The 15,027-nt window shown below is 38.6% G+C and overlaps 1 protein-coding gene across 8 annotated transcripts in view; it reads left to right on the forward strand.

The window, feature by feature from the left end:
* Positions 1 to 15,027, forward strand: part of frmd4ba (FERM domain containing 4Ba) — a 51,128-nt gene that overhangs the window by 7,149 nt on the left and 28,952 nt on the right. For 3 of the 8 annotated variants that reach the window (XM_053227092.1, XM_053227100.1, XM_053227094.1), the window contains exons 2-5: positions 12,292 to 12,357; positions 12,547 to 12,641; positions 13,045 to 13,137; positions 13,380 to 13,464. In XM_053227092.1, the coding sequence (XP_053083067.1) occupies positions 12,292 to 12,357; positions 12,547 to 12,641; positions 13,045 to 13,137; positions 13,380 to 13,464 (339 nt within the window). Of the gene's footprint in view, positions 1 to 5,736; positions 6,688 to 6,819; positions 8,391 to 12,291; positions 12,358 to 12,546; positions 12,642 to 13,044; positions 13,138 to 13,379; positions 13,465 to 15,027 lie in introns of those variants that run through there. The other 5 variants (XM_053227080.1, XM_034313443.2, XM_034313445.2 and 2 more) reach the window with 5 other exon arrangements.

A 15,027-nucleotide genomic window follows, 5' to 3' on the forward strand; every position in this document is an offset into this window, starting at 1 on the left:
TAGAATCATAAACAGATTATTTAGCTGTTTGAAAAAGCCTCAAAATAAATTTAAATGTTTCGGTATGTTTCAGCCAGATGGTAACACATTATACATCCAACGACACAGAATTATTTTTGTTGTCTCTCAACACCTCATATTGATTCAGTTAGTAAAGTCCTGTATGTGTCGAATAACCAAATACTATACATTTGAATGGAGAAATCATTTGTACGAAACAGATTTTGCTCACACGTTTGGCTTCGACCGTATGGAGGGTAAACTACAAGTATAACCTTTATGAAATGAATAAACAGGATAGTAGAAGCTACATATGTTTGAGCATAAGCAGGAAATCTAACGTGGTCTGTGTTTCCGCCCTTTCACCAAGTATCATTCCAACTTCTACACTGCCTGAGTGACTAAGTAGGCATTCAAATTAGGTATTGAGGAAACATACTGTTCTTATGATTCAATAAAACCATGCATACTTGTAATTGAATTGGGCATCCAGTGATGCCACGGGGAACTGAACATGATTTGTAGTAATACAACACCTCAAGTGTTGCAACCAGTTGAAGTGTTTGCAGGCACTTGAATTTTTAACAGCTGCTCCATGCCCAAGTCTTAGAGTTACACAGTAGAGTATTTCTTACTTAATGGCTATGTGTGTTTTTGTCAGTATTGTAATAATACAAAAAAACTATTATCCGTATTATCCATATATACAATTACAAAAAAAAAGCCTTACCCAGTTGTGTAGCCTAACACTAGAAAATGGTACATTCCCCCTTAGGTCATTTTGGCCCATGCAGGGAAGCTAAGGGAATCTATTCATGCTGGTCATCTATTGCATGTGATATTTAAACCCAACACCCCTTTTTCTTCTCCTCTCTATTCTGTCTCTCTATTCAGCTCAGCATCTGTGCTATCCCTCAGAGACCTTATTAGTGGGGGCAGACAGACAGCATGCAAGTGACGTTAGACAGTGGCATCGTTTACCTCCGCCTTCTGGTCCGTGGCATCTGTGTTAGGCACACACACACACACACACACACACACACGCGCTCACAATGTTTACCACTGTTCAGAGACAGCTCTGTGGGGTGCTGCTCTGTAGCCCAGTGCCAGCAGCAAAACCCCAAATCTTAGTCCAAATGGACATCTCAATGGTTCAGTAGTGGCAGGGCCAGACATGCTGTCGGGACTCACAAAGCAGGGGCTGACTGTGCTGCTGAAACCTTTCTTCCTGTCTTTTTTATCAGACTTTATCAGACTTGTTTTTGCTTCCTTCGGTGAACTCATGGTTTATTTCACTGACAGTGTTTCTCCAATAAGATTACGAAATAAGTACCAATAAAATGACGCTTAGAGAGTGGAGATTGCTATTGGACTGAACATGATTAATATTAACTCAATCCAATCCAATGTTTTGTTTAATGTGATCATTTTTTTTATGTAATAAACTGTAGATTATTGAGTGATCTGGAGTTTAAAGTGATCACACTAGCGCTTTAGCGAGACAAACAGAGGTTGTAGTCAGTCAGATTGGACTTGGGACATGTGCCTTTATCTGTGTGTAATGCGTGGATGTTGGTTTTCCGACAGCTGCTTGCACATCGGGTCTGTATGAGCCTTAGTTCTGATTCATTCTCACCTCTGTGGGATCTTCACACGTTTAACATTGTGCGAATGTGATCATGATCATGAGTGAGAGAATCTTTTAATGGAACGGCTTTCATTAGCGAGAGTGTAGGAGAGGGATCAACTGCCACTAGAATAATTAAATAATTAAAGCGTGTGTGTGTTGAAAGTCCACTTTAAAGAAATAAATATATAAAAACTATATAAATTAATGACTATATATTATAAAACAACTTTAGTACCAATCATTTCCTAATGGGTAGCCTTCCTCCCTCTACTACCGTAGTCAGAATAGATTCTTGGTTGAGCAATGCATTGTGGGTGTTCTCTAAAACCAACATGCAGTTGAAAACCAGACAATAAGCGCTTAAGGGTTTAGCAGTATCTAGCTTGGAGAGTAATCGCTATTGCAGTGAAAAGATATGTCTGTACAACCCCTGATGTATGAGTCTTCACAATGCAGAGGTCACGCAGATGACACTAGCGTACCGTGAGTCAGGGTGTGAGATCATCATGAATTGCCAAGCTGAGGCAGGAATACTAGACAAAAATAGAGGCAAGAGTTGACAGATGTACTGGACAATCTATTCAGTGTTCCTACTCAACCTCTAACGCTTTGTGTTTATTCTATGCCATGGTTAGTGTTAGACATAGCATATACTGTAAATGCATGATGCCTGTAATATTTATAGTTGCATGTATTATAGTTCTCTCGGGCATATTTATTACAAAAGTTTAGTTCTTTCAAACAAAATGTTTGAGATTTGTATTTTGGGTTCTGATTTACATGTTTTGAAGGCAAATATTACCCCTAGGAAGTTAAAATATAGGGACAAAATATATATTTATTAAATGCGCCACAATTTTATTTAATGACGTATATAATTCAAACATACACAATTCAATTTCCATGCTCCATCCATTTGAATCATCTCCTATAATGCTTGATTCGATTGAAGAACACAGAGCAAGGAAGCTCCTGACCTCTCACCTCTCAGTACAGAATCTCTCTTTGTGTGTGTAAGGCTGCCAGTAATTCTTGAGCTGACTGTATATGGTCCTAACTGAACTTGTTACTCTTATTGTTTTTGGTTCTCAGATTTTTTTTTTTGTCTTTTTTAGTTCCTAGTTAGTTAATGTTTAGTCAAATATGCAGATTTTTCACTGGTGTATCTTAATCTTAAAGCAAAGGGGTTCTGTTTTGGAAGAACAGTAGGGTATATTTCCAACCTGGAGGCACTTTGTGTGTGTGTGTGTGTGTGTGTTTGGGAGGGATTAGGATGAGGATGCCTTGCAGAGCCTGTGAGCTGGGGATGTGGGTGTGTTTGTTTTGGTCTATGTTCACTACTGTGTTGTCTGCGACTACAAGCTGAACCTCAGAGAGCTGACACAAGCTCATTTTGTACTGAAGCACACAGGTCTTTTCCTGCTCCTCCTTCTCCACACGCTGTCTCTCACCCTGGAAAGCTGGAACGCTGAGATAGATATCTGCTCTAATTCCAAACACCTGAATGAATTGAATCAGATACGTCTCAAGTGATTAGGAAAGGCGTTGGCTGTAGTCCACTTTGTTTGCTCCTGTGTTAATTAACATCCTGCAAATGTCTATAATTGGTAGAATAAAGGCTTAGAGTGTAAAAGAGAGAGGCATAATGGAAAAAAGTGTGATCCTGCACTCATTACCCAATTCAGATTCAAATTAAAATTTTCTTGGTCTCACACACAACCATACACAGTACGACATGCACTGTAATGCTTTTTTCGACTGTCTCTGACATAAAATAGAATTTACATAAGCCAGAACTTGTATACAGGTCGAAAAGGAAAAATATAAGGGATATAAAAGACAGCAACAATATAACTATATTTGGAATAAAGTGCAGATATGTGAAGTTGTTGTGCAATATAATGCTGTGCAATGTCAATTTTACCTGATCCAATTGCTATATGTATACTTATATTTCATATATGAAAAGGGACCATCATAGGCTCACCAGTACGTAGATATTATCTGGGTAATACACTGTTCTCAGCAGAGCAGTGAAGCATGACATGGTAGGTGTATAGTGTGTGTGCCACTGGTACAAGTGAATCAGGCACAGCGTTCGTACCAGTGAGTACATAAAAATGAGCTGGACCTAATAAGATGACAGCTCAGTGTATTTATCATTATCCCATAAATTAAATTTGATATCTGATAAATGCCTGGCTGTTTAACTATTAGAGGAAGTAACTACAGTGGTCAAAATGATATGCCGTATCTAATGGCGACAGATATCTAATAAACCGTCCCGGGGTCCCAGAATGTCAGCCCTGATTAACAAGTGGGAAATAAGAGCTTCTCCGCAAAACCCTAACCTGTTTCAGGGTAGATCTTGTTTTGATCCCCTGTTCCTATGTTTGAACGCTGAACTTAACAACTGGTGTTGGTTTAGACACAGTGGCATGTTTAAACCTGCTGAAGCTTATATCCTGTCTTTCTGTGCATTCCACTACGTGCGAAAAAACACATTCCCTTATTCTACCTTATTTATTGTGGTGGCCATTTGCAGAGTAGATGTTCACTGTGTCAGTGTGACAAGCCAGCACACAGACAGTGGAATGTGCTGAAGTACAGACCCATGTACATATACATTTACTCATCTGGTTGACGTTTTTATCCTAAACGACTTAGAGACAGGATACTGTTGAGCAAATGAGGATTATGGGCCTTGTTCAAGAACCCAACAGCGACAGCTTTGGAGGTGGTGGGATTTAAACTAACAACCTTCTGATTGGTAGCCCAAAGCCATAAATGACATATATGTAATTAATTAGCATTGTGCATCATAAATTTTCATTTTTTCACTAAATGTAATTATATGTGTAAAACAGTGTATTAAGATACATGATACAACATGCTTTAAGTAACTTTTGTTATGTCAATTTAACTTTTGTTGTGTATTATGAATTAAAAAGCTGTTAATAAAAATGACAAAAATGCTTTTTTATGCTCATCATAGACATTACAATCTTTCATTCTCTATTAGCAAAGTTAGCAGTGAATGAAAGCTACCCTTCAACCCTGTTTATGATATTGTTTATAATACCCAGCTTGAGTTGTGTGGTGGAGGTTGCTGGGTTATTATCCAATTTGGGGCAAATCAAATTAGCCCTGTTGTTGCAGTTCTTTAATATTGATTGGCCTGGTTTCATAAAGCAGCCTGGTGCACTGATTTAGCCAGCAGTGGCAGTGTATATTATAGCTGATGCTTGATTGTTCCTCAGTTTCAGTCACACTATTTTTACTTCCACTTGGATCTGTTCTTTTTATTTCACAAACATATTAATCATGTGAAGTCAGGAGCCACACAGCAGTGCACATGCACATGTCTACTTTAGTTCCTTATTCCTAACGTCATCTTAGTGTGTTCTGAGAGACTGCTTTCTCACAAACAACCTGGGGGGAAATGGGTTTCCAGCTGCAACACAAGACCGCTTCTTGTATGTGAGACTATATATAATTTCTTCATCTGAAGCCAATAGCAAGACTTTGAGCACACACATTAATCACTCTAAAGAATATTTATTTCAAATATAAGCTTATTTTCCTATGAAGTTCCCCATTCCTTGATCTGATGGATAAATATTCAGTTACATTCAGTTTTATTTGTATAGTGCTTTTAACAGTAGATATTGTCACAAACCAGCTTTACAGAAATCTGGATGTAGCTTTAGATCCCAAATGTGCAAGCCAGAGGTGACAGTGGGAAACTCCCTGAGACAACATGCGGAAGAACCTTTGAGAGGAAAGGGAACCCTTGGCTACACCGGACAGTGGAATTATAAATCATTACTCTTCTACAACTGTATACTATAAAGTCAAATCATACTGTATAGTGTCTTGAAAGGATGTCCAGTATAAGTCTACTTTGAATGGGAGACCTGGAATAAGCATAGGAATGGCTTTATAATAACAGCAGCAATTCCTAGGTACAACTCTGCAGTATCTAGTTGAGATTATCCACTGAAGCAAATGGTGAGGCAAATTTTTAGAGTTTCCATGTGGGACTATCCGCATATGCAAATATGCTGTCTTTTTTTTTTTTTTTTTTTTTTTCCAAGTACAATATTTTCCAAAGTCAAAGTGCAGACAGAGCTGTGTTGTCCTACCGCCACCCTCATGTCACGGACAGACAAACTAAAGGTTATTTTTAAAAGGATTTCCTTTGGAATATACCGGGTGGAGTCATCTGATGCCTGGAGGAAATGACACCCTGTGGAAGCTCAGAAACCTACATAAAGTATCTTCAGAATGTAAAGTATCTCTTAAGTAGGCTCATTTGCTCAGCGCCGAAACATCAAATAACACCACTGCGTAGAAACATCATGAGCCATTATTATATACAGAAGGACATCAGCATGTTTTAAAAAGGCCTGGATAAACTGCAGCTATTGGAGTCATCAGTCTACACCATTATCTGCTAATCAGTGCAAGAATCAAAACAGCTATTCTTTTTGTGCACGTACATCTTTACTTAATGTCTGGCCATAGTGCAGCGTTTGAGTGAGAGGCTTTGGAAAGACATGAAAATAACAGAGTAAGAAACCACAATGCCTGTTTGTGTGGATGAAGCGGAAAGACTGGGGCAGTCATTGTGTCTGCTTGTGTGTGTATATACTTTGAGTCCGCATGTGTATATGTTTTTGTGTGTGTGTTTGAAAAGTGGGCAGAACGGGTAAGCTCTGGGGCCTGCCCTCCAGCTCTCTCTTCCAAAGGGGGAAAGTCTTGGATTTGAGCCTGTGTATGCAGCATTGAGCTCAGCTACTATAATCCAGACCCAAACCTTTTATTGGGTTACAGTTAGGTTGGGAGAATTCCCGCAGGAGTATTGCTTCTTAGCATTTCCTCCAGAAAAAAACATGGCTCTGGGCTTCTTGTGTGGCATAGAGGACCTGCTGGCTTCTGGGAGTCAGTTCGTATGGACTGTTACTGAGCAGGTGCTGAGAAGATGCTACAGTGATGGACTGGTGCCATGTAGGAGGTTGATTCATTCATGGTGGCATATCGGAGATGTTTATCAGGTATGACAGTAATGAGCTAAGCTTTCAACAGCAGCTGCGGGGTCATGATAGTCACAATTTGTGATTAGACAGCTCTGCGTACCTCATAGATTTATCGTAATCGTTAAAATTCTGGATTTGAGCTTGATTTCCAAGGTAAGCTCTTTGGAGAATGACTTGAGGCAGGTCTGGAATTCCAGTGTAGTATTCGTGTTGTGATCTTTAGTGAAAGTCTTCGAAATTTTCAGCTGAACTGTTTACAGCATCATCAGCATTGCATCGGTTATACGTTAATGTTCTTCATTTCAGTGTGCATGGAGGGAATGGGGGGGTCGGTGTATACATCATTAGTGGTGATTGAAGATGCTCGAGATGTCTCTCTCATGATCCTCAGAGCTTCTGTGGAGAAAAAAACTGATTTCCATGAGATCCATGTCAGTTTGAATGATGTCACTGACCAGTCTGCCTTTCCCAAAGAAGGTTTGTTTGAACAAAATGCCATTTTTAGAACATTATATCTAAAGGAAGTTAAGGCAGTCTTGTGAATTACACAGATTCGGGAATGATGTGAGGAATTTCCCTGTTTAGTACATTTAGAATTGTCTTTAGTCTTTGGTTTGCTGGGTAAATCAAAATCTGGGTATAAAGTGTGGACAACTTTATTGTCAGTAGTGCGGACAGATATTTAAACTTTTATGTCAGGGAGAATTATTAAGTCAGTTTATTTAAATGACCAAAGAATACTTCTTTTGTCATGAATAGTTATTTCAAAACCTGCGTTTTCTATATTTCTCTCTGAACACATTTCACTGCACAGTAGTCCAGTGTCTCCTTGTCTTCACACTTTTCACTTTGGGTTGGATTTTCATATGTCCAGACAATCACGTCTCCAGATGTTATTCTTGGCGTCAGACCTTTATAGTAGTTTTTGGAGCTGGTAGATCTGAGTCATTGCCAGTCAGTTTTATTTGTTCCATGATGACTCCAGTGGTGACTCTCTGTGTGTTTAGTGTAGAGCTGGAGAAGTAGCTGGCATTTTTGTTTTTATTATCAGTAGAGGTTTAAGAATTCTCAGGTCATTGACACTGCATTATTGCATTAATAAAGAAAATTAGTAAAGCTAGTTAGGGCTTTTGTAGAGTCTCAAGTCGTTGACTGCAGAAAGAAACTCACGTTTTGGGGTGAGGATACTTGTGAGAGGGCTTTGTTTGAAGTCTCTAACCCTGAGATTGGGCCTCAGGGGATGTCGACCCCTGTGTCATAACCAGTGCACATCACATGACTCCTTCCTTTTTTTTAACCATGGGACACCCACACACTCACACACATGCATACACATTAAAAACAATGGATTGTTGTAGGACTGTATATCATTAACAACTAAGAGAAAATTCTACTCTTATCTGGGTCTGTGACTGAACAACAACTAGATCTAGCTTTCTCACTGGGACATGGTGGTCCCTGGTGATGCAAAAACCACTCTGAACCAGGCAGAGCCACTGCCTCATAGACGGATAGACAAAAGCACAATGAAGCTGCTGTGCTGAGTGAATACATACGGATTCATAGTGGCCAAAACAGGCACTATCAGTGAAGGATAAGTGTGAGTGGTGGATAAGGACAATAGAGTGGGGGTAGGGTGTTGCGGCCACATTGAGCTTACATAATACGAATACTGCAAGGATTACAAAAGAAGCTCTTCAGAACTTCGTCTTTTGGTCAAGGTAAAGAGTTTCCATCTACACTGATGCATTCTTTTCATTTAATGGCATTGTTGAATGCTATAATTTCTTGTCATACTTATTAAAATGACAAAATGTCATACAAGTGACGAATGTTTTTTTTTTTTTTTTTAAAGCTTCATGCGGAACAAGTCATTAGTAGCTAAAATTCCAAAAAGCAATGAATGGAGCATTAAATTTGAATTAGTTGGAAAAGACAAATTAGACATAAAATGCCAACATTTAAAAACATCTGTGGTTTCAGATAGAGCTCTACTTAATGTTGCGTAAAGACGCTACTATTCTTGACTTGTACCATGTGCAGTTTTTTAAAATTATACCAACACTGTTGAATGCTCGATTCTGATTGGTCAGAAGGTGTTGATTAATTTTCTATAACAACAGCTCCGACAGTTGCTCTGGCTGCAAGGTTTATGGTAACGCACTCGTTCTACTATAGAAAAATTTACACAAGGACTTGTATGGAGAATGCTCCACATATTCGGATTTTTTAAAAAGTATAATTGTTTATATGGTTATCCGTGTAGCATTTTTGGAAGGAGTGTATGGGATCAGTGCTTTGTAACAGTCAGAGGTAAAGCTGGAAATTCTCCAACATGGGAAGAAGTTGCATTTTGTCTTATTAACTTTGCAAGAGAGGGGGAAAAAGAGAGGCTGACAAGATAACAACAGTTTATGACACTTTGGGGTGGGCCGTGATTGGAAAATAATCTTTTGTTGTGGTCGGAGCTGCATCACACCACCCTGTTGTTGATTATTTTCCTATAATAGCATGCCTGGTCATGTTTTGTTCCTTATTCTATGATCAGAACAACATAAGAACATAGACCTAGATTGCCTTTACAATGCAGCTTTGATAAAGTCGTTCAATTCAGACTTGTCTAAAGTCCCTTAAGGGGTTACTATAGTGAGTAATTCCTGCTTAGACAATGGAGCTTACGTAATTATCAGCGACAATAATTCACTTGATTAAGATGGATTAAGCACAATAATGGTCGTGTTTATAAGAACTGGACATGCCATAATACAAAAGCAATATTATATGAAATTAGTTTCACATGTTGGCAGCATATTAAAACATTTGTGCTAATAGTAAAGTAGCCATCCTCAATAAACACTAAGATACTTTGGACTAATCAGTTTCTCTGACAATGTGAAGAGGATTACCATTTATTAAAGGTGGCCTGTGTAAACCGGACGTACGTCTTGGCAGTGACTGTTAATTAACAGAACGCACATAGTTCCTATATATTGATCCACTGAGCTCAGTAAATTCTCATTCATTTATTGAACAAAGTTCACGAGAGACATTGCAACCAGCTTGTTAGTATCGATTACACAATTTACTAAAAGCCATATGAAGACGAGGACATTGAGACAAACACGCAATCTGTGTCTGTCAAACAGAGTGGCTAACGTCTTCATTTCTTTTGATTGCAATGCGTCTCCACAAGATTTGTGTAAGAGAAAAACCATCACAGAGTATAATTAAAACATTTCTGTGGTGTTTTTCTTTTTTTTTTTTAAAAGAGGACAATGAGTTCTCACAAAGTCAAGTTTACATCAGCGTAATTTATTCCAGCCCTTGTTGCGGGTGTGCGTTGTCCTGGCTGTGTGTATTGTATGTGTGGGTGTGTATGGGTAGGTATCCAGATTTTCCATCAGGGGGAAGTAAGTTTCTTGGTACGCACTGATCGTGTTTGCTGCAGCCTTAATTTCTAGGCAGCTGTGACGCTTGGACTTCGTCTTATATTACGCAGTATTCACAGAGCTGGATTTTATAAAGCAGACTTATTCATTTAATATGACTCTGTAACTGTGTATCTGTGAACGATGCTATTGTAACTTTTTTAGCACTGATTTTTCTAGTGAGGTCTTATTCACTTGCTTTCATGCATTTTTTAATTTGCGCATAATAAAAATTTAATGAAAATGCCCCCAAAAATAACTAGATATCATGAAAAACTACATTTGTATAAGGTGGAAAAGTTGTATCACCAAAAAGGTGGAATGATAAATGGGTGGAAAGAGTATTTGAATAAACCACTTGGTAAGTGTACTCTACCATTCTACCGACTGTGTGTTTGGCTGGAGCTCTTTTAATAAAGTAATCTTGTTGCTCCTTTTCGAATTAGTCCCATAACAAAAGGCGAAACACATTTTCTTTGCTGACTATTTGGTAACACACTTTTTAAATATGCAATCCATTTGGATGGAAACATACCTGGAAACTTTCTCCTCTAACATGGTTGCTCGCTTGCAGATTTGTAACAACGTTCATATGACAAGACATGAAGGTTAAATCTGCAGTTGGTGTGGGGTTAGTTTTCGGATTTTTTCGCACGTTGTATGTTTGTGTGCTGTATAGAATGTGTGGCGTAAGGCGTCACATTGCGGCTTGGGTCCTGGGTTCGATCCAGAACTGGGGTTACTATCTGTGTGGAGCTTCTGTGTTCATGTAGGTTTCCTCCCACTGAAACCTCCAAAAGACATGCATGTAGGCAGAGTAGTTACGCTAAATTGCCCCTAGGTGTGAATGAGTGTGTGTGGGTGTGTGTGCATGGTAGCTAAGTAAAAGGTGAAATACCCTCCCCCCTCTCCCCATTTTCTCACCCATCAGCCATTTCTCCCCCATCATATGACAGCTAACAACTCAGCAGAGTGAGGGCTAACGCATGCTTCCTCTGAGACATGTGAGACCATCAAAACACATCTTTTCGAACTGGTGCTCATGCACTGTGATTGACAGGGGAGAGAGTATACCATCCCTCATACTCAGAAAGCATGGCCAATTTTGCTATCCCGGCCACGGATGGCTGCGGCATTGTCAGAATTCGAACTCGTGATCTCCAGACAATAGGGTGAACGCTTTTCTGGTGCACGTCTCTTGCCCCTTCTAGGATCCTAATAAACCAGTAAATTATTTGAAAAATGTGTAACTGTTATTTTTACCATTCATTTATTTATGACCCAAAACTGACGTTCAGGGAATAATGCTGCAAAATTAACGAACACTTTGTGTTATAAGAATTCTTCTCCACTCATCACATCATAGTCCTAAAGCCCCCTCATACACATTCTCCATTTTTTTTTGTTATTTTGTACTCTAGATGCTATGCTTAGGTATGTCTATTTAATATATACAGCTACATTCATATGGTGCTGCTACTACTATTACAGATAAAGCAAAAAAAAATTAACAATAATTACTACACAAAAACACAAAGCAATAGAACATAACATGTCAAAAATGATGGTAGTAGCATCAGTCTTAACCGTTAAAACCTTTTAAAAGCAATTTGCAGAGTAAATTGTGCTGATCCTCTTCTGTGTAGTGTTTAGTTAGCGGTTACACACGAGGTAATGTGTTTATTATTTGGCTTTTGCACTTATTCTTCTCGTACACCGTCACAATAATTTGTACCTCCTGTATTTTCTTATATGTTCTATCGTGGTCTTGGCTGCATTTTGTCGCACTGTCCATGTGTAAATAAATGGGGTAGCAATAAAAATGGACTTGGCTTGATCTCCCTCAATATATATACTGGAGTATTAATAAATATTTTATAGAAATTCACTCAAAAGTACATTCAGCAGCTGAGCGCCCTACTATTAATCACACCAGTGGTGCCTCAGTCTAATATATCCCACACTAGATGTTCTGAAAGACAAAATTTGGACAAGGTTGCCCTCACAGCGTCCTTAAATGATTAGATTAGCTGTAAATCTAGTTTGCGCCTATTTTATGTCTCTGTCTCAGGTTGGTATTCAAAGATCACATGAGAGTATACAGAGATAAGTGTTGTATCAAATGCCATCAACATTAAATGCCAGCATACCTTTCTATTGGTCAAAACACAGTCTGTTCCGTTTTTTTTTTTAGATGACGGAGGGCCGGCAGTGTCAGGTGCTTCTGCTGGATGACAGACAGCTGGAACTGCTGGTCCAGGTGAGGCTTTAAAAACTTTTTACAAGGTTTTAGAAGTGTACGTTGTGTATGAGAGCTTGTGCTGTATTACTAAGACTTTCAATAGCATACTGTTGAAAGTGTAAAAAAAAAAAATCGGGCATGAAAAAAACTAGGTTTGTTCATCACAAAATATTATTAGCAGCAGCCTGTTTTTCCTTTTTTCCTCAGCCGAAACTGCTGTCTAGAGACCTCTTGGACATGGTCTCATCCCATTTCAGCCTGAAGGAGAAGGAGTATTTTGGAATTTCTTACACTGACACGAAGTAAGCGTGCTCACTGCATGAAACATTATGCTATTATGTGAATATGTTTTAATTGACTAGATATAAGTACTTTACTGACTATATATATATGTGTGTGTGTGTGTGTGTGTGTGGCTGTGTATGTATGTATCTGAAACAAGTAAATAACCCAAAGTAACTTATGTTTATCTATCAGTCTGTGAACTTCTTCTGTGCCTGTTATTGTGATGATATGAACAAAGGAAGGGTAATAACATGACAAACTACACCAGGCGTAAAAGATTAATGAGTAACCAGCCTAAATGAGTGAGAATGTCTGTGTAGTCAGTTAGAAACTCAGCAAAGCTGACCGCATGCAAGTCGTGATGATCTACTGCAATGGTTTGTGTGTGATGTACAGTGAATAAATCATTTCTTTTCACAGTGGTCAGACTAGCTGGCTGCAGCTGAACCGGAGAGTACTAGAGCACAACTTTTCCAAAAAGACTGGACCACTCGAGCTCAAATTCCAAGTTAGGTGAGTGTAGACATTTAAACTTGTCCATCTCTCACAGATATGAGTAGGACATGACATGTCTACTAGATGGCGCTATTGTGCAACATACCATGTTTTAAAGAGCAGTTAAAGGAGTATTATATTTATCTCTGATGTGCATCATGTTTATGCTATAGGAGAATTTATTTCAACTGGAAGTGTGGGAATCTGTGGGTATCTGCTCAAACATGCAGGAATTTAAATCGCCATGTGTTCTCTGACAGGTTTTACATTGAGAGTATCACATTTTTGAAAGATACAACCACAGTGGAGCTGTTTTACTGGAACGCAAAGTCTTCTGTCTACAATGTGAGTGCTTCATGCTTCATAAGTGTTTCCAACAGTTTAAAAATGTTTTACTATACCAAAATGACTAATAAAAATCATTTCTTAGGTCTAATTCATTGTAATTTTTTTTATTGTCAGTTTTTTGGCACTCTTTGTAGAGTTTTATGTTTTATGCAGATGCCAAATAAATGTATCCAAAGTGATTTACAAGAAAGGTAGAATACAATACAAAAGCAGAGCTGTTAAAATGATTGAAAGAATAAATTTCCACCAAATGACAAGAGAGGAAGTGTGTAGAAAGATGCAGCTAAACACACCTGAACACACACAGCAAGCCGTAATAAAACATGAGGGTTGGAAGTAGTTGGTCAAACTGTAAATGACAGTCTTGGCAGTGAAAGAAGACCAGCTTTTACTAATGAAAGTAATACACAATAACAGCAATAAAAAAGAAAGTAATACATACAAGCATAGAACAACAAGGGAGCAACAGGTAACAGAATCCCAGTATGCCATCCGTGATAGACGTTTACAGCATAAAACTGCTTCTTCGGTTACTGTACAAAGCAACAGTAGCTTAACATCAGGCATTTGCCAGGAAAGAAAGCATTTCTGATTTGCTCTAAGACCCTCTGAAATTTTAATCTTCATTCAGCTTCTAGTTTTAGTGCCCAGTGCTGCATTGCCTCTTGTTAAACAATGCCAGCATTCAACTCTAGTACAAAGTATCAACTGATTCTGTAATCCTCCAAAAATATCACTTGACTGCATGGATTTTTAGTGTGCCACTGTAATAACAGTGGGAGCAGAAGCAGGGAATAAACTGAATAAAAGGTCTTCAGTAATCTGAAGCTTTTGCCACACACATAGACACACACACACACAGACACAGGCCAGAAGTTTGTTAATTAAAAAGAGGGAGTGCAGCCGTGCAATGCCAATAACTGTGAGGAGAACTGGCTAGACATTCTCTCTATCTCTCTTACACGCACACACGCACAAAATGTTACACAGGTCATATTTAGTCGTGTTCAGTATGTTTATGAGGCATTTAAATAATCAAACAAAATTAGAAATATTGGTGGTGAATTTGTGATCTTTCTTTTTGTGTTGTATTTTGTATTCTAATTTAGTATACTTTCAAATATACACTCACTGAACCCTTTATTAGGAACACTATACTAATACTGAGTAGGGCCGCCCTTTGTTCTCAAAACAGCCTCAATTCTTCATGGCATGGATTCAATAAGACGTTGGAAACATTCCTTTGAGATTCTGGACTGTGTTGACATGATTGCATCACGCAATTCCTGGGTTTTTTTTTTAAGGTGCACTTTCCTGCTGTGAATCTCCTGTTCTACCGCATCCCACAGGTGCTCTACTGCATTCAGATCCGATGACTGAGAAGGCCACTGAATACTGAACTCATTGTCATGTTCATGAAACCAGTTTGAGATGATGTTTACTTTGTGACATGGTACATTATCATGCTGGAAGTAGCCATTAGAAGATAGGTTAATTGTGGACATGAAGGGATGCACATGATCAGCAACAATACTCAAATAGGTTGTGGCATTGTGGCAA

Source organism: Pangasianodon hypophthalmus, chromosome 2 (assembly GCF_027358585.1).
Source record: "Pangasianodon hypophthalmus isolate fPanHyp1 chromosome 2, fPanHyp1.pri, whole genome shotgun sequence".
Classification (NCBI taxonomy): Eukaryota; Metazoa; Chordata; class Actinopteri; order Siluriformes; family Pangasiidae; genus Pangasianodon; species Pangasianodon hypophthalmus.